Source organism: Globicephala melas, chromosome 9 (genome assembly GCF_963455315.2).
Source record: "Globicephala melas chromosome 9, mGloMel1.2, whole genome shotgun sequence".
In the NCBI taxonomy this organism is placed as follows: domain Eukaryota; kingdom Metazoa; phylum Chordata; class Mammalia; order Artiodactyla; family Delphinidae; genus Globicephala; species Globicephala melas.
In genome coordinates, this window is record NC_083322.1 from 85,079,678 (window position 1) to 85,106,501 (window position 26,824).

The 26,824-nt window shown below is 41.3% G+C and overlaps 1 protein-coding gene across 6 annotated transcripts in view; it reads left to right on the forward strand.

Annotated features, from left to right (window-relative positions):
- The window catches only part of GSAP (gamma-secretase activating protein), a 183,741-nt gene that overhangs the window by 71,131 nt on the left and 85,786 nt on the right, over positions 1-26,824 (forward strand). For 5 of the 6 annotated variants that reach the window (XR_011377682.1, XR_011377683.1, XM_060304779.2 and 2 more), the window contains 11 exons: positions 7,024-7,152; positions 8,011-8,069; positions 8,766-8,797; positions 11,112-11,173; positions 14,814-14,909; positions 17,451-17,521; positions 18,001-18,095; positions 22,872-22,991; positions 24,510-24,571; positions 26,122-26,223; positions 26,378-26,477. Coding sequence is in view for 4 of the 6 variants with exons in the window: in XM_060304779.2 (XP_060160762.1) it covers positions 7,024-7,152; positions 8,011-8,069; positions 8,766-8,797; positions 11,112-11,173; positions 14,814-14,909; positions 17,451-17,521; positions 18,001-18,095; positions 22,872-22,991; positions 24,510-24,571; positions 26,122-26,223; positions 26,378-26,477 (928 nt within the window). In the remaining 2 variants the exon portion in view is untranslated. The remainder of the gene's footprint in view (positions 1-7,023; positions 7,153-8,010; positions 8,070-8,765; positions 8,798-11,111; positions 11,174-14,813; positions 14,910-17,450; positions 17,522-18,000; positions 18,096-22,871; positions 22,992-24,509; positions 24,572-26,121; positions 26,224-26,377; positions 26,478-26,824) is intronic. The other variant, XM_060304778.2, reaches the window with a different exon arrangement.

Genomic DNA, 26,824 nt, shown 5'->3' on the forward strand with positions numbered 1-26,824 from the left:
TTTGTTTATTTTTGTTTTTATATCCACTTCTCTAGGAGGTGGGTCAAAAAGGATCTTGCTGTGATTTATGTCATAGAGTGTTCCACCTGTGTTTTCCTCTAAGAGTTTTATAGTGTCTGGCCTTACATTTCGGTCTTTAATCCAGTTTGAGTTTATTTTTGTGTATGGTGTTAAGGAGTGTTCAAATTTCATTCTTTTACATGTAGCTGTCCATTTTTCCCAGCACCACTTATTGAAGAGGCTGTCTTTTCTCCGTTGTATATTCTTGCCTCCTTTATTAAAGATAAGGTGACCACATGTGCGTGGGTTTATCTATGGGCTTTCTATCCTGTTCCATCGAACTATATTTCTGTTTTTGTGTCAGTACCATACTGTTTTGATTACTGTAGCTTTGTGGTATACTCTGAAGTCAGGGAGTCTGATTCGTCCAGCTCCGTTTTTCTTTCTCAAGATTGCTTTGCTATTCGGGGTCTTTTGTGTTTCCATACAGATTGTGAAATTTTTTGTTCTAGTTCTGTGAAAAATGCCAGTGGTAGTTTGATAGGGATTGCACTGAATCTGTAGATTGCTTTGGATAATATAGTCATTTTCACCATGTTGATTCTTCCAATCCAAGAACATGGTATATCTCTCCATCTGTTTGTTATCAGCTTTAATTTCTTTTGTCATTGTCTTATAGTTCTCTGAATATAGGTCTTTTGTCTCCTTAGGTAGGTTTATTCCTAGGTATTTTATTCTTTTTGATGTGATGGTAAATGGGAGTGTTTCCTTAATTTCTCTTTCAGGTTTTTCATCATTAATGTATAGGAATGCAAGAGATTTCTGTGCACTAATTTTGTAACCTGCTACTTTACCAAATTCATAGATTAGCTCTAGTAGTTTTCTGGTAGCAACTTTAGGATTCTCTATGTATAGTATCATGTCATCTGCAAACTGTGACAGTTTTACTTTTTCTTTTCCAATTTTGATTCCTTTTATTTCTTTTTCTTCTCTGATTGCCATGGCTAAGACTTCCAAAACTGTGTTGAGTAATAGTGGTGAGAGTGGACAACCTTGTCCTGTTCCTGATCTTAGAGGAAATGGTTTCAGTTTTTCACCATTGAGAATGATGTTGGCTCTGGGTTTGTCATATATGGCCTTTATTATGTTGAGGTAAGTTTCCTCTATGCCTACTTTCTTTTTATCATAAATCAGTGTTGAATTTTGTCAAAAGCTTTTTCTACATCTATTGAGATGATCATATGGTTTCTCTCCTTCAATTTGTTAATATGGTGTATTACATTGATTGATTTGGTATACTGAAGAATCCTTGCATTCCTGGGATAAACCCCACTTGATTATGGTGTATGATCCTTTTAATGTGCTGCTGGATTCTGTTTGGTAGTATTTTGTTGAGGATTTTTGCATCTGTGTTCATCAATGATATTGGCCTGTAGTTTTCTTTCTTTGTGACATCTTGGTCTGGTTTTGATATCAGGGTGATGGTGGCCTCGTAGAATGAGCTTGGGAGTGTTCCTCCCTCTGCTATATTTTCGAGAAGTTTGAGAAGGATAAGTGTTAGCTCTTCTCAAAATGCTTGATAGAATTCACCTGTGAAGCCATCTGGTCCTGGGCTTTTGTTTGTTGGAAGGTTTCTTTCGTTTCGTTTTGTTTTTTTTTGCGGTACGCGGGCCTCTCACTGTTGTGGCCTCTCCCGTTGCAGAGCACAGGCTCGGGACGCACAGGCTCAGCGGCCATGGCTCACGGGCCCAGCCGCTCTGTGGCATGCGGGATCTTCCCGGACTGGGGCATGAACCCGTGTCCCCTGCATCAGCAGGCGGACGCTCAACCACTGCGCCACCAGGGAAGCCTGTTTGTTGGAAGATTTTTGGTCACAGTCTCAATTTCAGTGCTTGTGATTGGACTGTTTATATTTTCTGTTTCTTCCTGGTTCAGTCTCAGAAGGTTGTGCTTTTCTAAGAATTTGTCCATTTCTTCTATGTTGTCCATTTTATTGGCATATAGTTGCTTGTAGCAATCTCTCATGATCCTTTGTATTTCTGCAGTGTCAGTTGTTACTTCTCCGTTTTCATTTCTATTTCCGTTGATTTGAGTCCTCTCCCTTTTTTCTTGATGAGTCTGGCTCATGGTTTCTCAATTTTGTTTATCTTCTCAAAGAATCAGCTTTTAGTTCTATTGATCTTTGCTATTGTTTCCTTGATTTGTTTTTCTTTTATTTCTGACCTGATCTTTATGATTTCTTTCCTTCTGCTAACTTTGGGGGTTTTTGGTTCTTCTTTCTCTAATTGCTTTAGGTGTAAGATTAGCTTGTTCATTTGAAATGTTTCTTGTTTCTTGAGGTAGGATTGTATTGCTATAAACTTCCCTTATAACTGCTTTGGCTGCATCCCATAGGTTTTGGGTCGTCGTGTTTTCATTGTCATTGGTTTCTAGGTATTTTTTAATTTCCTCTTTGATTTCTTCAATGATCACTTGGTTATTAAGCAGTGTATTGTTTAGCCTCCATATGTTTGTGTGTTTTACAGATTTTTTCCTGTAATTGATATCTAGTCTCATAGCATTGTGCTCGGATAAGATACTTGATACAATTTCAGTTTTCTTAAATTTACCAAGGCTTGATTTGTGACCCAAGATATGATCTATCCTGGAGAATGTTCCATGAGCACGTGAGAAGAAAGTATATTCTGTTGTTTTTGGATGGGATGTCCTATAAATATCAGTTGAGTCCATCTCATTTAATGTATCATTTAAAGCTTCTGTTTCCTTATTTATTTTCATTTTGGATGATCTGTCCATTGGTAAGAGTGGGTTGTTAAAGTCCCCTACTCTGATTGTGTTACTGTCGATTTCCCCTTTTATGGCTGTTAACATTTGCCTTATGTATTGAGGTGCTCCTATGTTGGGTGCATAAATATTTACAGTTGTTTTATCTTCTTAGATTTACCCCTTGATCATTATGTAATGTCATTCTTTGTCTCTTGTAATAGTCTTTGTTTTAATGTCTTTTGTCTGATATGAGAATTGTTACTCCAGCTTTCTTTTGATTTCCATTTGCATGGAATATTTTTTTCCATCCCCTCACTTTCAGTCTGTATGGGTCCCTAGGTTTGAAGTGGGTCTCTTGTAGACAGCATATGTATGGGTCTTGTCTTTGTATCCATTCAGCCAGCCTATGTCTTTTGGTTGGAGCGTTTAATCCATTTACGTTTAAGGTAGTTATTGATATGTATGTTCCTATTACCATTTTCTTAATTGTTTTGGGTTTATTATCGTAGGTCTTTTCCTTCTCTTGTGTTTCCTGCCTAGAGAAGTTCCTTTAGCATTGTTGTAATGCTGGTTTGCTTGTGCTGAATTCTCTTAGCTTTTGCTTGTCTGTAAAGCTTTTAATTTCTCCATCGAATCTGAATGAGATCCTTGCTGGCTAGGTTGTTGGTTGTAGGTTTTTCCCTTTCATCACTATATTTCCTGCCACTCCCTTCTGGCTTGCAGAGTTTCTGCTGAAAGGTCAGCTGTTAACCTTATGGGGATTCCCTTGTATGTTATTTGTTGTTTTTCCCTTGTTGCTTTTAATATTTTTCTTTGTATTTAATTTTTGATAGCTGATTAATATGTGTCTTGGCCTGTTTCTCCTTGGATTTATCCTGTATGGGACTCTGTGCTTCCTGGACTTAATTAACTATTTCCTTTCCCGTATTAGGGAAGTTTTCAACTATAATCTCTTCAAATATTTTCTCAGTCCCTTTCTTTTTCTCTTCTTCTGGGACCCCTATAATTCGAATGTTGGTGCATTTAATGTTTTCCCAGAGGTGTCGGAGACTGTCCTCAATTCTTTTCATTCTTTTTTCTTTATTCTGCACCGAGGTGGTTATTTCCACTATTTTGTCTTCCAGGGCACTTATCCGTTTTGCTGCCTCAGTTATTCTGCTATTGATTCCTTTTAGAGAATTTTTAATTTGATTTATTTTGTTGTTCATCATTGCTTGTTTGCTGTTTAGTTCTTCCAGGTCTTTGTTAAACGTTTCTTGTATTTTCTCCATTCTATTTCCAAGATTTTGGATCATCTTTACTATCATTATTCTGAATTCTTTTTCAGGTAGACTGCCTATTTCCTCTTCATTTGTTTGGTCTGGTGGGTTTTTGCCTTGCTCCTTCATCTGCTGTGTTTCTCTCTCTTCTCATTTTGCTTAACTTACTGTATTTGGGGTCTCCTTTTCACAGGCTGCAGGTTAATTGTTCCAGTTTTTTTTGGTGTCTGCCCCGAGTGGGTAAGGTTGGTTCAGTGGGTTGTGTAGGCTTCCTGGTGGAGGGGACTGGTTCCTGTGTTCTGGTGGATGAGGCTGGATCTTGTCTTTCTGGTGGGCAGGACTGCGTCTGGTGGTGTGTTTTGGGGTGTCTGTGACCTTATGATTTTAGGCAGCCTCTCTACTAATGGTTGTGGTTGTGTTCCTGTCTTGCTAGTTGTTTGGCATAGGGTGTCCAGCACTGTAGCTTGCTGGTCGTTGAGTAGGGCTGGGTCTTAGTGTTGAGATAGTGACCTCTGGGAGAGCTTTTGCTGTTTGATGTTACGTGGAGTCAGGAGGTCTTTGCTGGGCCAATGTCCCGAACTTGGCTCTCCCACGTCAGAGGCACAGGGTTGACACCTGGCTGGAGCACTAAGACCCTGTCAACCACATGGCTCAGAAGAAAAGAGAGAAAAAAAGAAGAAAAAAATAATAAAATAAAGTTATTAAAATTAAAAAAAATAAAGAAGTTGGGGCTTCTCTGGTGGCACAGTGGTTGAGAGTCCGCCTGCTGATGCAGGGGATGCGGGTTAATGCCCCGGTCTGGGAAGATCCCGCATGCTGTGGAGTGGCTGGGCCCGTGAGCCATGGCCCTGAGCCTGCGCGTCTGGAGCCTTTGCTCCACAACAGGAGAAGCACAACAGTGAGAGGCCTGCGTACTGCAAAAAAAAAAAAAAAAAAAAAAAGTTAGAGTTATTTAAAAAAAGAAAAAGAAAGAAAGAAGAGAACAACCAAACTAAAAAACAACTCCACTAATGATAACAGATGCTGAAAAGTATATACTAAAGAAGAAAAAAAAGAAAAAAACGGACAGACAGAACCCTAGGACAAATGGTAAAAGCAAAGCTATACACACAAAATCACACAAAGAAGCATACACATACAGAAAAAGAGAAGAAGGAAAAACATATATATATCTATATATAAAAAAAAGAAGAGAGCAATCAAATCAATAAACAAATCTACCAATGATAATAAGCTCTAAATACTAAACTAATGTAAACATAAAACCAGAAACAAATTAGATGCAGAAAGCAAACCCCAAGTCTACAGTTGCTCCCTAGGTCCACCGCCTCAATATTGGGATGATTCGTTGTCTATTCAGGTATTCCACAGATGCAGAGTACATCAAGTTCATTGTGGAGATTTAATCTGCTGCTCCTGAGGCTGCTGGGAGAAATTTCCCTTTCTCTTCTTTGTTAGCACAGCTCCTGGGGTTCAGCTTTGGATTTGGCCCCGGCTCTGCATGTACGTCACATGCAGAGGGAGTCTGTTCTTCGCTCAGACTGAGGGGGTTAAAGGAGCAGCTGATTAGGGGGCTCTGGCTCACTCAGACTGGAGGGAGGGAGGGGTATGGTATGTGGGGCAAGCCTGCGGCGGCAGAGGCCAACATGACATTGCAACAGCCTGAGGAGCGCCGTGTGTTCTCCCGGGCAAGTTGTCCCTGGATCACGGGACCCTGGCAGTGGCGGGCTTCACAGGCTCCCGGGAGAGGAGGTGTAGATAGTGACCTGTGCTTGCACACAGACTTCTTGGTGGCTGCAGCAGCAGCCTTAGTGTTTCATGACCGTCTCTAGTGTCCGCACTGATAGCCATGGCTCACGCCTGACTCTGGAGCTTGGTTAGGCGGTGCTCTGAATCCCCTCTCCTCACGCACCCCAAAACAGTGGTCTCTTGCCTCTTAGGCAGTTCCAGACTTTTACCCGGATTCCCTCCCCAGCCAACTAATTTCTGAAACAGCAAGTTAGTTTTATTACGTAACTCACTTTACTGATATTTCAGCATCCATTTTGAGCCCGTTGTGACTATCCTTTCAATAAGAATTTGGGTGATGTGCTATTACTTAACAAAAGGGCATTTTTCTTGACTGAGGCATCTTTTTTAAGTTCTCTTTTCTCCCTTGTAATACAGCCAGGTCTGTTTGCACAGTGGACATTAACTCACTTTGTTTTATGGCCACACATTGCACCCTCCACCCCAGTCAAATCTTTTATAACTGCATATGTTTTGGCAAGAAAGTGTGTATCATAAATCTATCTTCATTAATTTGCAAAAACAATTTTTTGTCAGGATATCCTTCAACATTAAAAAATGTATTACTCTTGCATTTTGTTTAAAAATGAACAGAATGGGTATTTTTTGCTTCAGGGTAGTACAATGATATCAATACATCAAAAACCTAGATGGCATGGTCGCCAACTAATTCTGTCTTGGAGTATTTGACAACTGACTGTGAAAGGAGTTCATTTCACCTTTCTGATTCCTGAGTTTTGAACAAGATCCTTTGGAAGTAAATGAACTCAGTGGGAAAGTAACCCTATTCTTCCACGTGTTCCAAATCTTGTGCACATTCTCTCACCAAACATGGCATTGTTGACACAATCTGAGTCAGAAAAATGGGTCTCTGGGGAGGAAATGATTTGATGTGTTCAGTGTAGGCTTCCCCACTTAGCCCTCACCCAGGGGAGTCCTATTGGCTTAGGGAGGTGAGCGGCTCTCTCTGTGTGTAAAAGGGACTCGAAAAGGAAGGGAGGAAGGCAAGCCTCTTCTGGTCTATTTTAGAATTCCTATCGGGGCAAGAAAGCCATGCTTTGTGGGAAGTGTGCACTCAGAAATGCTGCCTCATGAGAGCTAAGGAAGTGAAGTGAGCCCAGCTTTGCAGCAAGGCTTGCGTGACCCTTGCCGAGTACTTTGGGCCACAGGACCTGTTTCTCAAGCTCACCGATGATTTTATCTCCTACAGGTGCATAGCTTTAAGGGCTACTGGGAAAAACTGAACTCCAACCTGGAATATGTTAAGTACTCCAAGCCACACTTACACTATAACAACAGCGTGGTCAGGAGAGAGTGGCACAGCCTGATCTCGGAAGAGGTATGTGTGGGTTCCTGAGCGCAGAGCAAGAAGCAGAAGCCCAGCCGATTAGGTTCGGTGATGCCCTTAGGCCATTAGGCTGGCCCGTGTTCCAGCACTCTCCCCACTTGCCAGGCACTGCTTATTAATACTGCTGATCCCCGGTAGGGAGACCAAGGTGCTTCTCTGACCTCTCTTCTCTTGAAGAGGAAATTCAAGTGCAAAGAGGTTAAAGGACACACATGGCATGTTCATAGTAGAAGTGGGATTAACATCCGGGTCTCAGATGTGTTTTTGTGCTCCTTGTGTAGTTAAAAATTGATTAAAAAAAAAAACCTGGGTGTTCCCAAAGTAGTGGTTGCTAGGGGTTAGGGATGGTTGAAAGGAAAAGAGTGAATGTGACCCCTATCAAGGGATAGCACAAGGGAGATCTTCGGGGTGATGGAGCATTTCTGTATCTTGATTATGGTGGTACATTGTGGTATGTGAATCTACACATGTGATAAAATGACAGCACTATACGCTCACTGTACCAGTGCCAGTTTGCTGATTTGTGTATTGTACTGTAGTTATTTATAGAAGATGTAAACACTGAGGGAGACTGGGTAAAGAGTACATGAGCTGTCTGTAGCATTGTTGGATATAGTTGTAGTGTTGTTGTATATAATATGTAGTTGACTTGCAACTATATAAAATATGTAATAGTTTCAGAATAAAACTTTTTTAGGGCAATTGTTAAAGAATTTAGGTGTTCTGATTACCTGGAAAGTACCTCTCTTTTTTCTGAACTCTTAACTATATTGTATTATGACCTCAGTGTGAAAAATGTCACCCACAAAACCTTCACCTTCCACACTTTTGACGTGTTCTCACTCCTAGAAAAAAGGAAAAAGAAGGTCCACGGTGTATGTGAGAAATATTCTTGATAATGCAATAAAGTAAGTAAAATGAGGGATTATTGTAGCTGTAAGATGGTTATATTTTGCAATTACTTTCTTGGCTATCTTTCAGGGAAGTAGCTTACTTTTGTTGCATATCCTCAGCAAGATGATGCTATCAGCTTATTAACGCAGCCACCTGACCCCTATTCTGGAGTTTGGAGCTGGAGTTTCTAGTGGGAAAAATTTATATGTTAAACCTTTTAGATTTGCATCCTGGGGCTAGATGACTTACAAGGGATAAGTGGTAAAGAAAACTCTTATTAGTTGAGCACTTTAGAGGGGTACAAACATTAGGTTGATTTTAAACAAGTGTAAGTGGGCTGGTGAGCTTGCTCTTATTTTGAAAGCATATTTTCTGGGTAGATGAGTCATCTCGGAGTGCCATAAGCATAGGCCCCATTCCAACCCCTGTTCTATTTTCTGTTCCCCTTATTTCCAATAACTGAGAGCTGTAATTGTTCTAAATTATTGTCATTGTTTGCACTAAAGAGTTTTGAGATTTTATAAATTGCCTAATGTGGCTTTTGCCAAGTTGATTAAAGTTTTTGAGGTTTTCAGCAGCCTGAGAACAGTTTCTGCGGTGGTTTGATGGGTTTTTAAAGGAGGATATCTTTGTATGGTGGTGTGGCTTTCGTTGTTTTTTTTTTTGAATAATGCTTCCTGTGTGAATAACATTGGCTAATTTCTTTGTAGGGTGATTTCTAACCTAGAAGCAAGGAATTTGGGTAAGAAAATAAAATAAAGCGTTCTGGATTTCAGTCAGTGTTTTGTAATACCATTCTTCCTCCCACTGGGGGTTGGCAGGGAAATCCCTTCCACTAGTGCTGTGAAGGCAGCACCCTTTACTATTTTCCCATCACAGTGGCCACCCAGCTCCTTCCATGTCTCTCTTGGCACCAGGTCCTTTGGGGACAGCTGCTCTTGCCGAGGAGTCCCTGACTGTTTGTTTTCCTTCTGTTTCCCCACAGAACTGATCGAATTAACATGCCCTCTGGCTGTCCTCCCAGGGTGTAGTTCCCCTGGGCTTAGAGCTGCTTTCTCTCCAGCTGTCTGATCATACAAGGATCTTTGACTTGTATGTTCCTTTCATTTCGGTTAGCACTTGGGCACTCCCTGGGCTAGGTCACAGGGGCACAAAGACGAGGGGCCTCTAGACAAGCAGTGTGGGTATGGGGGGAGAGTATGGACTTAGAGGCGGACAGAACTGGGCTTAAACTCCAGCTTGGCCACCATGTGCTTTTAGGCAAGCCATTTATCCATTTTGTGTGTTGTTCTCCTCAGGGCAAGCGTGAGGAGAAAATGAGAGTCAACAGGGTCGTGTTTACAGTGCCCAGTCCCTCGCTTGGTACATGGGATACCTGACATGGCTGCTTTATCTTTAGTGTGTGAGGAAGAAATGCTAGCACATAGCCTCTAAACCAGGGGACAGGCATTACGCAGCTGCAGGGTGCAGGGGGTGAGGGGCTAGGTCAGGAGTGGGGACGAAGGTTGTAAAGGCTTCCCACGGCGGGGTGATGTCCGAGTTAAGTCTTGACAAAGAAGGGGAACTTAGCCAGGGGAAACTGGGAGGAGAGGATGCTAAGCGTATTCAATATAGGCTTTTTTGGTGATTTTGTCTGTGGAACTCTTTCAGACTTCCTAAAGGTCAGCCTCCATTAAAAAAGGAGCTGTTGTTTTTATGTCCCACTTCTGTTTTATGGGCTTGGATGTTTAGGTATATGTTGGGTGACCCTAACGGACATTATTTTATATGATGCGTTGCCGCACATCCTGCAGCTGTGCGCACAGCCCGCATGAGCTGTGAAGTCACTGAGTAGCCCCGGGAACCAGGCCATCTAGGCCTGAAGCCAGGGCTCTGCCACCAGCACCAGGCAGGAGGAGTCCGCCAGGGGTGTGAGTGAGCATGCAGGCTCCCCTCCTTGCGTTGCTAGGGGATTTGCACTGTGGGAAGTGCTGCCAGTCTGGCTGAGGTTCCTGTGTGTCCTCTGCTCCCACGACTGGGTAGAACTCCTGTTCTTGTACTTCAGGCCTGTTTGCGTCCCGTTACTAGTTGTTCTCACTTGATGACCTTCAGGGAACTTGCCCCTTCCTCTCATGTGCTTTGGTTGTGCTAGTTTCCTAGGAAAAATGTCACTGTCAGAGATGGAACATTCCTTGTGAAGTTCAAAACAGCCGTGAAAACTACTGGGCTCTAGTTTTGAATTGTTTACCATGAAGACTGTGTAGGATCCAGTTAGGATTTATCTCAAGGGGTCAAGAGGCATCCGTGCCCTCCCACACGGAGTCCTCAGCCCCCTGACCAGGGCAGTTCCGCCTGTTGACGGGCTCGTGACTCAGGTTCTGGGAGAGGAAGGTGGGGCACGAAGGTGCCGTTAGCGGAGCGTTAGGGCAGATCTTCCTAGAGACAGCGTTTTCCTGTCCCCCCAGTCTTGCTGGTGCGGTGCAAATCAAGGTGGAGAAAGTGCCATTTGGTTTAACCTTACATGCCACTCTTCCATCTCAGTTAGCTACCTTTTCAGTCCCATAACTTGTGCCAATTATTCTTATTTACCCCAGTAACTGACTGGTCTCGCCTCAGTTACTCTATAAACTACAAGTTGGAGTCAGAAAGAAGGGCGTCATGCGCCCCTTCACTAAGTCCCCATCCCTGGGTTTGCCCCTCCCTTAGGGTTTAGAGAGGGCCCAAGTCGTTCATTCTCCTATGAAGCAGAGGATCTTAGTGGTGGGTCTTCACACTGAAGAGAAATCAAAGTCAGAGTATATTGGTGTTGGGAACGTGTTCCTTGTTTTCTTTCTTTCTTTCCCAGTTTCTGCCTCTCTGGTTCACAGCTCTCTCGCTCTCTCTCTCTCTCTGCATATCACTAAGCGGTAAGTTGCAGCATGTAGAACTAGGTCACACTGAATGAAAAATTTTCATCCCATCAGGGAATTGTTATGTTTTCCCAGTGACTCAGAGAAGGGAAACCCAGGCTGAGGCCTCCTCCTTCCAGCCCATTCCCGAAAACCACCCTGCTTGACCGTTACTCTCTTTAATTTCAGAGCCAAGATTAACACCCCTCTTCCAGGAGGAAGACAACCACCAGCGGCTGCTTATGGGGCTGGTAAGTGGTCTGTGGGCTGTTCAGTGCTGGTGAACAGTGGGCTCCAAGGAAAGGAGGAAGGGCTAGATTGTACTTCTCATTCTGTTCTTGTTTTTCATTCACTCTTTCAACACAGGGTTGTTGCCAGTCACTCACTGTAGGCTCAGTGGTGAGGAACACATATATAATTTCTGCCCTCTTGGTACTTGTAGTCTTGTGAGAGAGACATGAATTAATCAGTGACCCCAATAAATGTATAATTATAAAACATCATAAGGAAATGTATAGCACTGAGAGTTTTTAAAATAGGAAACAGCAGCGTCTCTGTAGCATTTGTATTTGGGTTTAAAATACAACGGGATAAAGTATTTTTTCTCAAGAGGTCCTACCACTAGGAAGACCAAAGAGATGTAAATCAAAATAAATTAATTGAAGAACAGGATTGGCAAATAAATCCAAAATCTTAAAAAAAAACTATTAAACATCTGAGAAGTCTAATAAAATATTTTTAATACTGTGCAGGCTTAGGAATGGGATAATCTATTACCTTAAATATAGGTAGTTGAAAAATATGAGAAAAATATGTGTAAATACATATTCATACACTTAAAAATTCTAGTTAAACAAAGTTTCCTTGGCAACTAGAAATGACCAAACTTGAGCCAAGAAGAGATAGAAAGCCTGAAAGCATAATAACCATAAAATAATTTGGAAAAAATATGAAAGATTATCTCCAAAAAAGGCCCCAAGTTATTTAATAAGTTTGTGCTTTCAGACTTCTAAGGACCAGATCATTCTCATGTTATGTAAAGTATTTTTGAAAAAAAGATGGGAAGCTTCTTAATCACTTTAAAAAGCCAGCATAACCTTAAAACCAGAATCCGACAGTGACTACTTACGGTTATGAATATAGATACTACAGGCGTAATTAAAATACTTCCCAGTGCTCTATTTGAAAATACAGCATAGCCACATGGGCTTCTTTCTAGGAAGGCTTAATATTAGAAAATATATTAATGTAATTCATCACATGACTAAGTCAAAGAGGAAAAAGAAGATTCTATAGGTGCTAAAAGTTGATAAAAGTAAAATTCCACTCCTGGAATTTTAAACAAAGTATAGTCTAATACTAATAGCCAGCATCCTTCTTCATGTCACATTGGAGGCATTCCTATTAACGTCAGAAAGAAGTTAAGTATCCTTGCTATTTTCACTAAAATTTTATGTTGTTTTAGAAATTCTAGCCAATGCAATAAGAAATGAAAGCAAAAGAAGATGCTATGATTGTCTAATGCAACAAACAAAATAATCAACTGGGAAAATAATAAAATTAAAAAATAAAAAAAATAATGCTGCAAATTAGTAAGCTGGTGATGCTATATTTATTTTCTTTTTGATTAGGATTAACCAGTTAAAAAAGATAACGAAAAACAGTGTATTATTTCCAAATCCTTAGCATCTAACTTTAGTAAAATTATAAACAAAAAGCCAGTGAAATTTCTCTGACAGTTGACTGACTCACTTGACAAAATAAAGAGGAATGGGACTGGCGTTACGAGATATCTAAATGTGTTGTTGGTCTACAATAATTGGAACAATATGGTGCTGATACAAAGATAGACAGGAGGCTCTAGTTTAAATTTGGGTATTTGGTGTATGATAAAAATGAGGCATTTAAAAATCAATGTGGAAAGAAATAATTTTCAATCAATCAATCAATGCCTCACTATTTGGAAAAGACAGTTAAGTTAGATTCTTCCCACCCCAAATACCGCCACTTTATATCATAAACCAACAGAAATGTCAGGTTAAGGAGTCATATAAAAATTTTAAACTGTGTGAAAGAATTTGAATAAAATAAGGGGACAGTTAAAAAATACTGAGAAAGCCTTTTAAGTGTATTATTGAACATAAACCTACAGGAGAAGATTGACTGAAAACTTAGAAGAGAACAACAGAAAGGCAATACATTTAGAAAAAAGTATTTGCCACATATGTGATAAAAGAATAACATTTGGCATGTAATGTTTATAAATCAGTAAGAGAACAACACACTGGAAGGGAAATGGACAAAAGCTGTGACCAGTGAATTTTCAAAAGTTAATTTAGGCCAAGAGATCTTGAGTTGGGGCAGGGTAAGAAAGAGAATGCGTAACATTACTATAATCAAATGACAAACAGAATAAATGTTTTTCTTTGTTTGTCTTTTTTTTTTTGTCTATCAAATTGACAAAAATTTAAAAATCATACTAGGAAAGTTCAGGGTACAGGGAATTTGACAGCCTCATGAGATGGAATTGGAAATTAATATAACCACAGTGGAAGCCATTTTAGCAGTGTCTCTGTAACCTTAAGTAGGGACCCAATGAATTCCATTTCTAGGAATTTAGCCTGACAAAATAATCGAGGATATGGCAAGCAACTTTTGTGTAAGGATTTTTTGGTGGTATTTGTAACAATAGTAAAGGAAATATCGCATATGTGTAAGAAGGGAATAAATAATTCAATTATAGTATTTTCATAAAATTGGACACTGTGCAGCCATTACAACTAGTGTGATAAAGAATATTTAATGACATAAATTATTATGTGAGAAAAAGCAGATTGTAAAATATTAGAATGAGTGTGCACACTGGAAAAAGGAAAATAAAAAAACCAAAGTGTTAATGTAGATGGTAGGATTATGAGCAATTTAAATTTTCATCTTTATGCTTATTATAGAAAAATTGAAATGCACAAAAATATGCATTATAACTTACACAGAAAAAAATAATTTTTTTTTAAAGCCTAATCAATTAGCACATGCCGGAGACTGAATTGAAATAATATACCACTCTGTCTTGGCCCAGGATGCCACGGGCTAAGGTTTACCCAGTGTGTCTGTCGTAAATGTAAATCTGCTAAAATAGAAGGTATATATACTTGTGTTGTCAGTTGTACAATTCCCATGGTGTTTATTGATGCAAAGATTTCTCTAGCCAAGAGGGTTTGTAGCTGATCAGGCCATTTAGGCAAAAGCGAGAAAAAAAGGAAGAAAGGGAGAGAAAAGCAAAATGTGGGAGGGCTGGGAATGCCACACTGATTGGGGAGCCCCAGGGATGGTTAGAAGAGTGTGGCTATAGAAACAAGCCCATTTGGAGGCACTAGGCTAAATATATCCATACCTTTACATGTCAGGGAGCTGCGTGGAATGTCTTAACCATTGTGCAGAGAGAGGTACCTGGTGCATTTCCTTTTACTCCAGCCTCTGTCCTTGCAAACACCCAAAACCTGTCCCTTCCCGCCACCCCCATTAGCATAGTCATTCCACGTTTAGAGTTTTTCCCGTTAGCTCTCCATAGCCAGGCGCAGTAGACTTCAATCCTTTGGTAGATCCCAAAGCCTTTGACTGCTAAGCTAGTGACTTCCACTGGCTTCTTTGGAGAATTCTCAGCAGGGCTGGGAGCCTGGCTCTCAGCTGTTGACTGGACTCTGGGTGAATCATAAGTCATTCCTCTCGAGGAAAATGGTGGTGCCCCCTGATATGCATTTCTGCTAGTGGGATCTTCAGGTCCAATATCTTTCATATTGATAGGAAGTGTTAATAAATGAATAGAATTCAAACCAGTTGCAGGTGTGATTGGGTAGGTTGTGACTTATCTAATCTATATTCTGTTTTCAGATGGTATCTGAGCTAAAAGACCATCTTTTGAGACATCTACAGGGTGTAGAAAAGAAGAAAATTGAACAGATGGTTCTGGACTATGTTTCAAAACTGGTTGGTTTTGCTTTATCTTCTCTACCCGACCCACCCCTGCTCAACCGCTTGGTCTCTGGGTGTATAGTTCCCAGTATGTGGTTCAGTAGGTTTTTCGTATTAGGTTTTTTGGAGCTCTCCCATCCTCAAACCTGTATATGTGGTGCTGTAGATTGAAGAAAGGGGGAAAAGAACCAAAAAACAAAGAGAATGTGGCTCTGGCAGTGGCTTATTGCACTCCCTTGCGGTAGTGGTTATACACTCATGGAAGCCTGGAACAGTGATGAATTCAGCAGTGGTTGCCAAATGTTCATGTCATCTTGTCATCTTCCAGCTCCTTAGTAAACCATAGGTAGTGTTTTCTGTACGTGGAGGTTTCTGCAAACATGAGAGAGCTTGAACTTCAATTCTTACTTAGTTCCAACAGCCCAATTAGGTGAGATTCCAGCCCAGTTGTATAAATACTTACCACGTTCCAGAGTCTGCTGAGGAGATTGGCATCCCATTTACCTGGTAGCCACTCATTGAAATTGTGTGATCCATGTGTAAATAGAAGTGATGCAGCTGGATTGAAATTTGAGGCTGTCTTGAGTCTTTCAAAACGCATATGGAGTTGAGGCCTCACCCTACTTAGAACCTGGAAATAATAAGATGGATAAAAATTTTTAAGTATTTAAATATACAGAAAGAGAAAGAACACTGCAACACTCCATTTCTCCAGGTTTGCATAGGACCAGTGTGTAAATGTGAATAAATATTTTTGCATTGAATTCTGGAAGATTAGTTAAATTTATTAGATATGGCCCTGATTTAATTTCATGTTTAACTTTTAAAGTTTTCTGCCTTACAGGGAACTATATTCAATAATGGAAAAGAATATTAAAAGAAGAGTGTCTTTATGTGTAGAACTGAGTCACTTTGCTGTACAGCAGAGATTGGCACAGCATAGTAAATCAACTATACTTCAATTAAAACAAATTAAAAAAAATAAAAACAAACAAATGAAAAAGAAATACAGAAAGAAATCTTCTATTTTGGAAAACTGGGTAGTGGCAGGATGGCTCTATGAATGGAGCGTGAGCTCTTGGATAGCACTTGCTTAATGAGTGTTTGTTGAATTAAAACAACTCCCCAAAATGCTCCCAAGTGCCACCCATTGATTTTTTTCTATAGTAAAGTACATGCATGGAAGTAACTCAGTCAAATCCTTTGTTGGTCATATGGCCATAGAGACGGTTCATAGTTAATTAGTCGGAATAAAGTTGCGGAATATTTTTTAAAAAAAGTTTTCTGCCTTTATTACAGTCATTAGTATCTGGTTTTAAATCATATATTTGAATCTCTATGGTAAGGTTTGACTTTCAGAGTTTTAGTATAGGAGGAGAGGTTGGTATTTGCATATACTAATGTTTACAAGCAGGGCACTGAAACTTTCTTAAATAATAATTCTTTGCAGTTGAACGATACCAAGGGGCTCACTTTATGAATGTGTTACTGATCTTCCCCATGTTGATACTAACCTACTTTCTTTGTCCTTTCATAACACACAGTTATTTAACACATCACCAACCATCTTTCTTTCTGTTGACTTTAAATTTCATCTTCCAGAATGTTAAGGTTTTTCTTCAAGCATCATTCTTCCCTATAGTTAATCACATAAAAGAATCCCCATAACACTAGTTTGTGCTAACAGCTCCTAGAACCAATAGGACCAGAAATGGTAGAGATGAGGTCTCAGAAAACTCGTTGCCCCTGTCTTTCCAACTCAGCAGTCACTGACTGATGCCAAAGCTGCTCACCCTGCCCAGCAGCAAACGGCTGAGTCTCCTAGTCCCCTCCCAGGAGAGTGGCTGGACAGCCTTTAGAAAATAAATCCAAGGAGGTTGCTGCAAAACCTGATTATATTGCTTATTTATTATCTTAACCTGATTTCAGTCAAAGAGAAACTGAGAATCTATATCATTGAGAATAAATAGTGTCTGTCTGTGCTCATATGGAAACTCTTCCTAATTTTGGCCCCTGTCCTTTGCCTACATGTGCAATGCATGGATTTGTGGTCCTGATAACAGCTCCGCGGAGATTGCCCTGTTGCTGGCAAATGAGTAAAACGTAGAACCTGGACTTGGAACTAGTTTTGCTCCACAGCACATGCTCAGGACCTCCATTCTCTTCAGAACCGCCTTTCCTCTGTCAGCTGTCAGCTATGTCACCCTTGCCACATAACAGGCCTAGGACGAACTCTGTTGCACTTGACCTTCACTGATGGATAAGGGCCTGTGATTGAGGGCCTGTGTTTGTGAGCGATGGGGCCGATTAGCGGTGGGGAAGCTCAGCTGGGGCACTGCCTGCAATGACAGAGGGTGCTCTGTTAGACGCGGCTGCACGTTTTCAGTCTTTCCATTTTGGATTCCAGTGCTTGAGAATTGACCTCAGAAAGGCTGGTTCTGTGTCCGGGCACAGCCTGAATGCCAGCTGCCCGAACATGCCTCTCAGAGCTATGGAAGGATACCTTGTAGGGGAAAGGGTATGAACAGAGGTTAACAGACTGTCTTTGCCCTCTAGCTGGATCTCATTTGCCAAATACTGGAAGCCAGTTGGAGGAAACATAATCTTCATCCCTGGGTTCTCCACTTGTACGCAAGTATTTCTTGCTCTATTTTATCATGGTGTACAAAGAGTTAAAACAACTCTGATTGCTGCCTGTTGTAGCAAAGCCTTTTTGAGACTTACCAGTTGAAAGTAACTCTCACCAGCCCCTTACACCATCCATCTTAGTTCTGAACTCAACATTTAAAGTTATGCCCCTGTTACTTCACCTGTCCTCTTTCCTTGGCATCTGGCTGATGAGGGGGGAAGGGGCACATGAGCTCAGTACTGCCAAGAAGGGGAATTTAAGTTAATGCAGTTTATCATTTCTGTGCCTACTGTCTGGTTAGATTGTAGGCATTAGGCCGCTGGTCGTCATCACATCTATGAACCTTTCTCTGGGGCATAGCCTTTCACAATTAGCATGCATTCCACCAGGATGTGGCACTCAGAGCTACTGCTTACATGCAGATGGGGTTTTGGAGGTGAGCTGCTTGCCTGACATGCTGCTTTGTTCTTTGACCAGCAATAGGCGGGCGAGTGCTGCTGAATTTGCGGTCTTTCACATCATGACCAGGATTTTGGAAGCTACTAACAGTTTGTTTTTACCTCTGCCTCCTGGTAAGTCTTGGCTTTTTTGTTTTTGTTGTAATAAACTTGTTCTTTCTTCTTCACATAGTCTCTGGACTTTGGTGCATTATGAGTTTAAGAATAAGCCTCCTGTGTCTGCGAGACTGTGTGTCTGGTGTCACTGTGACAGATGGGCCTGAGGTTGGCCTCTGCCGACCAGATCTCCTCTGATTATTAAACTATACAGTAGCTTGTCACCAATTTTAGGAGCCAAGGCTGGTCCCCATGCAACTTTCTGGTTCAAAAACCAGTGGAGCTGATTCAGGGAGATCTTTCTCTGACGTCTCCAGGCCTAGTTTATCTGATCAAGAAAGTTAACACTCAGAAGGAAGTAGGTCTGGCTGGGTGTCAGAAATTGAGTTGATTCTGATATGTTCCTTGGAAGCTAAAAATTTCCCTTAGGATTTTGAAAAAGGACCAAATCAGGCTTCAAAACACCTTTGGCGCATGTGTCTGCAGTCATTCATTTAATTGGTCATTTCTTCATTCAGTCAACAAACATTTGTTGAGCAATTTCATGCCAGGTACTGGGCTAGAAATTAGAGCAATTCCAAAAATTAACAAAAGTCTAGTTGGGAAAATGTGCATATAAATCAATATTCATTGTAAGAAACAATCTCCTGTTTGCTATAAACGACCTGCCTTATGCTTATTATGTGTAAGTTCTGATGAGTTTTAAGCTTTATGATAGCTATCGCTATATAATATATACTAGCCAGTTTTATTTAATTCATTCATATACATCTATCCATCCATCCATCCATCATTAATTTGTTCCTTTGTTCATTCATTTTAAGGCAACATGTATATGGTCCCCATTTTGTGCTAGGTACTATTGTAAGTACTTTACATAAATTAGCACATTTAATTTTTATAATGATGCTAAGTGATAAGAGCTTAAATTGAACCATATTAAATTGTTAATATCCAACCAGTTTTTGACCAACAAAGACAGCACTTTCAAATGGTTCCACTTAATATTATTCCCACATTATAGATGGTGAAATTGAGGCACAGAAAAGTTAAGTAACTTGCCTACAGTCACATAGCTATTAGGCAACAGAGCCAGTGCTCAAATCCAGGGAGTCTGGCCCTAAAATCTATGCTTCTAGCTACTGTTCTGTGCTGCCTCTTGAATTTTATATTCCAGTTGAATTAGTTGATATTGAAACATTGGCTGTTTATGGGCCCAGAAAATCCCCACAGCACATCTCAACTTCTCTGCATTTGTGATATATCTGGCACAGTCTGGAATCTGTCACACTTTCTCTGTCCATATGCCTTATCTTATAAGATCTGCTTGTAGTGGAGGCACAAAAGGCGTTTCTTGTGACTTTGTAGGGATCTGAAAGTGACCACTCATGAGGAGAATGGATGGCTTTAAATGGCATATGAATTGTGAGGTGCCCTCTAGAAAGAGTGGAGAGATTTCATGAAAATTATATATGGCTTTCTAGCTTAAATTCTTAATTGTTTGTCATTAACACAAAAGACCTGGTAGAGAAATGGGTCGACAGTTTCAGATTTGTTCACCATGGATCTCCAAGCTCCTTTTATAAGTAAATGACACTGACTCACTGGGGACAATATTATATCTGGGAGATCATAAAAATCCACTTTCTACAGAACATTGCATTTCTACACAGGGATGGATAAGGAGGGAAAACACAGAACAATTTTACCCATAGTGATTGAAAATTATTATGAGTAAGAGCTTAATGGCTGGTGTCCATGGGTCAAGTAAGAAAGAGCAGTTTCTCTTTTTCCTTTTCTCAGAAGTGTTTGTATCCCTAATATGAAGTGACACTGGATCATGTTGGGGGGTGGGGCACGTGTGTGTAAACGCAGGTATTTTTGTGTGTATGTAGGTAAATGTGCTCGCTTTCCAGGCCCCATGGACTAGTGAGAACTGTTTGAGTTCCAAGTGTCAGAAACTTGTAACCGGAATTACTTAAAGAAAAAAGGGAATGAGGACCACAGAAGGGAAGTCATAGTTGAGAGCTGGAGCATTTACCACTTAAAAGGGACCTGTGTTCTCTTTGCTGCCTGGAGAAGGCCAGGAGCCCTGGAGGGTGAGGACTAGAGCTGGCTGGAAAAGGTCTCTCTTTCGGTACCAATGCCTACTTCTAGCCAGTTTGCTCTGTTGCTTAGAGCTGACATGCTGAGAGGAGGCAAGGAATGGGCTGTTGAATTTGGGACTGTGCCCTGGGAATGGAGGATAAACGGTCATCAGGGATCTTTAGGACATGGACACAGAGCTAGAGAGGAATTTTTTTTTTTTTTTTTTTTGCGGTACGCGGGCCTCTCACTGTTGTGGCCTCTCCCATTGCGGAGCACAGGCTCCGGACGCGCAGGCTCAGTGGCCATGGCTCATGGGCCCAGCCGCTCTGCGTCATGTGGGATCTTCCCAGACCAGGGCACGAACCCATGTCCCCTGCATTGACAGGCGGACTCTCAACCACTGCGCCACCAGGGGAGCCCCTAGAGAGGAATTTTGAATGGAGAAAATCTGTAGGATCAATAACCTTCTATAAACTCTTCCTCAGAGATAATTTTATAACTTTTTTAATCTTGAGAAGACTGTCCAAATCCATTTGAAAAATCTCATGTTGTTAATTAGCTAGTAAAATCACTATTATTTTTGGAATCAGAGCAGTTAGTAGACTCATCCCATTGTCAGCCCGTTAACATCTGCTTGAGGGCAGAGTCTGAACTTTATCTGACCCTCAATGTTGCCAGGACATGGGACTCAAGTCTCCCACTGCTCATGTTTCATATGCTCAGAGAGAGAAAGCTCCACGACGTCTCTGAATCCAAGTCCCAGCTCTCTTTGGCCATCATGTCTCTGTCATGTAAGCCTCTAAGGTCAGGCAACGAGTCTTCGTCATTCCCCATCCACATCCAATCAGTTTCCAAGCCAGTACACGTCGCCATGATCCTATGATCCCTTCCTTCCCTCTCACTCTCAGTGCCCTCATTCCCTCTTGGACACGTTCACGCAGTCACTTCCTAACAGATCTTTATTCCTCCGGTAGCAAGCTGTCACTCTGGTCCATTCTTTGCCTGTTGCCACATTAATATTCCACAAGTAAAACTCACATCCTCTAACAATCTTGCTCAAAAGCTTTCAGTGCCTCCCCAGAGTTGACTAAATAATCAATTCCTTGCTGTCATTCAGCATTCAACCCCGTGACACATATATTAAGAGCACCCTATACTTTTCCTTCATAGAACTGGTCATATTAAAAAAAAATGAATATTTATTTTGTGATTACTTGATTGTCAGTCTCCCTATCAGACTGGAAGGTGGATGGGAGCAGCAGTCATGCTTGTTCTTCTCATCACTGCACACCCAGCTCCTTGCCTGGCATGCCGAAGGGGTTTTGTTGAATAGATTAACCTTTCCAGTCTCACCTTCCACCATTCCTCTTGCACGCCTGTTCCAACCCAGCTGGGTCATTTACTCTTTCCTAAATGTGCCCCGTGCTTTCTCACCTTTGGGCCTCTGTTCGGGTTGTTCCATTAACACCAGTTCTTGAGGCAGGATAACGTCGTGGTTAAAAGGCTAGGCTAAAATCGCACAGTCTGCGTTCAAATGTTAACTCAGCCACTTACTATTTCCCGGTTAGGTTTCTTAGCTCCTATGAATCTTGGTTTCCCCATTTATAAAATGGGGATCAAGTAGTTCCCACCTCATGGTGTCACATGAGGATCAAGTGAGCCTGTGCGTAAATGAAAGGCCTCAGTACCTGTCTGGTGTTGGTCACGTTGTTACACCACGTGCCAGGCTCTGCACAGACCTAGCTGTAGCTCTCAAAGCAGCCCTGCAGGAAAGGTACTGGTGATTCCACTTTAGGGATGAAGAAACAGAGGCTGGAAAGGCTTAATTACCTACGTCTAGTAAGCAGCACAGCATGATTCCGGCCTCTGTCTACTCAGGTCAAACCTGACTTCTGCTGCTTTTCCAGCCTGTATGTTCTCTCACGTCATTTCCACTCTCAGGAATGGCATTAACCCTTCAAAGTGCCTCTCACGTGCCATCTTTTCCAAGAGGGCTTTTCTGATTCTCTCCCGGTCTGATGTTGTTTGTTTGTGTCGGTTAGTGTGAATAGTGGACTTAGAGCTCTAGCTCTGTGAGAGTTTGGGTAGCCCTGCCCGTGAGACTTAGACTTAGCCCTGCCCAAGGGCTTGAGAGTGCCTTTCTACTGAATTCCTAGAGATTTTCTATCTGGCAATATCATTTTAGTTCTTCTTTTATATGATTTAGTCCAAGTAGACCCCAAAAGCCTTTCTCTAGGGCATACCCAGAGATTAGTCATCTAAACTAATCAGTCCCCTTCTGGTCCAAATATTTTCTCCTGCAGCAAAATGGTCCCTGTCCATCAGGCTTTAGCCTGGGCATGTGGAGTTTGAAGCTCTACTGTTAATTTTTCTATTTTGCGATTTTACCATAGAATTACAAACCTTTTAAACTGTAAAACCATCTTCATTCAGCAGACCTTGCACTGTTTTTCTCTTTTTGCCTAGGAAGGCATGCAAGGTGGAGGGAATACGTGCTTATTGGGAACTTACTATATACCCAGCACAATACTTAGTTGTGATAATACAGAAGGAAGGAACCTTGGACCTTGTCTTCAAGGAGCATTTATTTGACTCTAGCTGCCAAGTGGTGAGCTGAGTGCTTTATTGCCATCACCAGAGTCATTCCCTCTGGGAGGCCAGAGATGATAGCTGACCGTGTCTACCGTCCCGGGTCTCTCATCCTAGGTTTTCACACTCTGCACACGATCCTTGGTGTCCACTGTCTGCCTTTGCATAACCTGCTGCATTACATTGATAACGGAGTGTTGCTTCTCACAGAAACAGCTGTCACAAGGCTCATGAAAGGTAAGGGGCTCTGAGTTTGCCTTGTTCCAGCCCCAGCACCACCGGGCTGCCTTTGTGGGTGTGCGACCTGTGGTCACACGGGGCCCTGCTGCACTCAGAAGGGGCCCGTGCAGGGTTTAATGTTCTGTATTCAATCTTGACATTCTTAATAGTTGAAGAGGGGCTCCTCGTTTTCGTTTTGTGTGGGTTCCACAATTACGCAGCTGGGCCTGCTGAGTACGGTTCATTTCCCGTAACCATCCTTTGGACCACCGTGCCTTTGCCCTTCAAGAGACCCCAAAGGGCTTCTCAATCCGTACACAGCTATTAGACTCCTTTTCTGTACATGAGGGCACTTGAGAATAGGAGACTGAAGGCTTATTTCTCAAGAAAAATGTCATGCAATGGCTTACTTTCAGCTGATTAACTCCGTCCTCTCAAAGTTAGACTTGAAATGCAAGGAAAAGTAATGAGAGGTGTAGTGCCTGTGGGAATTTGAACTTGAAATAAGGTCTGTAGTGTAATGACTCTTGGTTAAATTATTCAACTGTGGTATTTTATAGATGAGTTTTGTTAATATATATTGAAGTATTTGCCATTCCTCAAGGTGCTGCATGTTTTAAGTCAGTCAGAAGAATTGCTCTGTGACTGGCAGCCTGTTACACAACACTGTTCCCTGATATAGAGCAGCAGCTTCATTAAGAAATCCCTTTTTAGTCATGTACCACAGTGTTCATTGCAGCTCTATTTACAATAGCCAGGGCATGGAAACAACCAAGGTGTCCATCAACAGATGAATGGACAAAGAAGATGTGGCACATATACACAATGGAATATTACTCGGTCATAAAAAGAAACGAAATTGAGTTATTTGTAGTGAGGTGGATGGACCTAGAGTCTGTCATACAGAGTGAAGTAAGTCAGAAAGAGAATAACAAATACCATATGCTAGCACATATATATGGAATCTAAAAAAAAGAAAAAATGGTTCTGAAGAACCTACGGGCAGGACGGGAATAAAGACACAGACCTACTAGAGAATGGACTTGAGGACACAGGGAGGGGGAAGGGTAAGCTGGGACGAAGTGAGAGAGTGGCATGAACATATACTCACTACCAAATGTCAAATACGTAGCTAGTGGGAAGCAGCCGCATAGCACAGGGAGATCAGCTCCGTGCTTTGTGACCACCTAGAGGGGTGGGATAGGGAGGGTGGGAGGGAGATGCAAGAGGGAGGGGATATGGGGATATATGTATACGTATAGCTGATTCACTTTGTTATACAGCAGAAACTAACACACCATTGTAAAGCAATTATACTCCAATAAAGATGTTAAAAAAATCCCTTTTTTATTCAGAGAGACACAAACTAATATTTTCATAGTGTTGTTAGACTTGGCTTGAAAAACAAGGTTGGGACATGCATTACCAGGATGAAGTTCTGAAGTATTAGCTTGCTCAGGTATTAAAATGGAGATTACTGGGTTTTTTCTTTTTGTTTTGTTTTATTTTGTTTGCCAATTTCTGACTTTCTTGTAGATCTGGACAATACAGAGAAAAATGAAAAAGTAAAGTTCAGCATCATTGTGCGGCTTCCTCCGGTAATCCTGAAGTATATTCTATTTTCTAAGCCTTGGCATGTACCCCTCCTTCAGTTTCTTCTTGCAGGAAGAGCAGTTACTGGCTTTGGGCCGAAGTCAGTTGAATTGTCTCACCCTTCGGCCCTTTCCAAGAAATCCCGTCCATCCCTACCTGTCTGTCCGCTGCTCCCACTGGGCCTGCCGAGTGCTTGCTTCCCTGGCTGTGCATGTGCTGCTTCGGCACAGGCCCACCTAGAACGTTTAGCCGTTTTCTCCTCTGAGGAAACCACAGTAATATGTACGTCTGTGAGTCTGAGGGGAGGCAGAGGGGAAACATGTGCTTTTGGCATTTAAACTGATAAGAAATTGAAATACAGGTGAGGTCAGAAGGTTCTGGAGCTGCGTTTCCTCTTACTGTTGTTTGCACCACGGCAGGAAAACATTCCTGGTTGAAGGAAAAATGAGAAACATGAGGGAGAGGGTTATACAGGCACTCCTTGTTTTTGTGGGGTATTGTAGCTCTCTGAATCAGAAATGCTGTGAAATTCAGACATTCCACGGCAAGGTCTTCAGAGCCTCTGACTCTGCGGACTTCCCGGCCATGAGAGCCTTGGCCAGCTCTGTGCCATTTACATACGTTGAGCACTTATGTCTCTGGCACGATCCTCCCACAAAGGGATGTCTGATGCCTTCCTGGACCTAATCGCCTTGCTTTATAACACCTTCTCGCCCTCACAGGCTTACGGAGGCAGAGGCAAGAATAGAAAACAAAGCATATTTTCCATGGCTAGATCTCTCTGGGGAATATCTCTGAACATTTAGTTTGGTCTCTAAATTTGATTTTTTTTTTTTTTTTTTTTTGCCTTATACCCTTAGGGAATTAAAATTTTCTGGGCGAGACACTGGCAGAGTACATGCCTATAACCTTTAGCTTCATATCAAAATATCACGTAGGGTTGGCATGCAGATACTCAGTTTTGAAGAGTAACAGATGAACTCCATTTCAGAAAAAGAGTTTGGCAGCCTCACTACACAAAATGCTTTCCTCAGAGTTGCATTTAAGGGAGTATTTATTCAAAATTCAGAAGCATACCTCATAGGAAATGGCCTTTCTCCGAGGTCATTAACCATAAAGAGTCTGTCTTTTAGACTCAGTAGCTGGAATACATTTTAAAAAATTATGAATTGATATAAAATAAATTTACTTAATGCTGTGAGCTATATTCTCCTCTCTGTATTTTTCCATCTTTTTATTTTTATTATTGACTTAAATTTTTTAGTGTGGAAGGTACAGAGGTTTCCTATACACCCCCTTCCTCCACATACACACAGTCTCCCCTATTATCAGCATCCCCCAGCAGAATGGGTCCATCTGTTACAGTGGATGAACCTACACTGCACATCACAATCACCAAAGTCCATAGTTAGCATTAGGGTTCACTCTCGGTGTCATTCATTCTGTGAGTTTGGACAAATATATAAGGAGATATATCTAACACTGTAGTATCATACAGAGTATTTTCACTGCCCTAAAAATCCTCCTCTACATATTTTTCAATTTGCAAAAATAGCTTACAGGTCAGAAGATCTGTCGACTTTGGGATCATCCTGTGAGTTCTAACATTATTTCCCGGAACCATGTAAAGCAACTGCTTCAGAACTATAACAAACAGGTGAGTCTGTGTGGAGCAGAGGCCCCGCTAAATGATTTTGGAAACTCTTTGCCCATTTTAACATATGCATATGGACAGCAGTTGTAGTTCTCACCACTTTAAGTTTGTGCTTGTTGTGGAGAATCAGCTGATACCACAGCCGTTTCCCTTTTAGCCCCGGAGTTCTATGATGGACAAGTCATCATTCAGTGTAGAATTTCTGCCTCTGAACTACTTCATTGAAATACTGACAGATATTGAGTCCTCCAATCCAGGTAAGTCACTCCTCTGCTCTCAGGATTTTCCTGTTTTTCCCCTGACACATCAGTCAGTCTCTATGTGCTTCTGTGTACCTTTTTCTTGCCAAAATATCCCCTAATTATAAGTAGGATCTTCTTGCAATAGGTTTTAATTAGCAATACACAATTTACTACCTAAATTACCAAAGGAATAACCACCTTTCAGGTTTTAAAAGGAATTAAGAGGTTAAAAACCCATTTGGTTGGTGTGAATGGCCTTTCTTGGTGCTGAGGTTTAATAAATTTTAACAACACATTCTCAGAATAATGTGTTTTACTAAAATATAAAATAATTATGATTTCAGTGAAGTATGGGAACAATA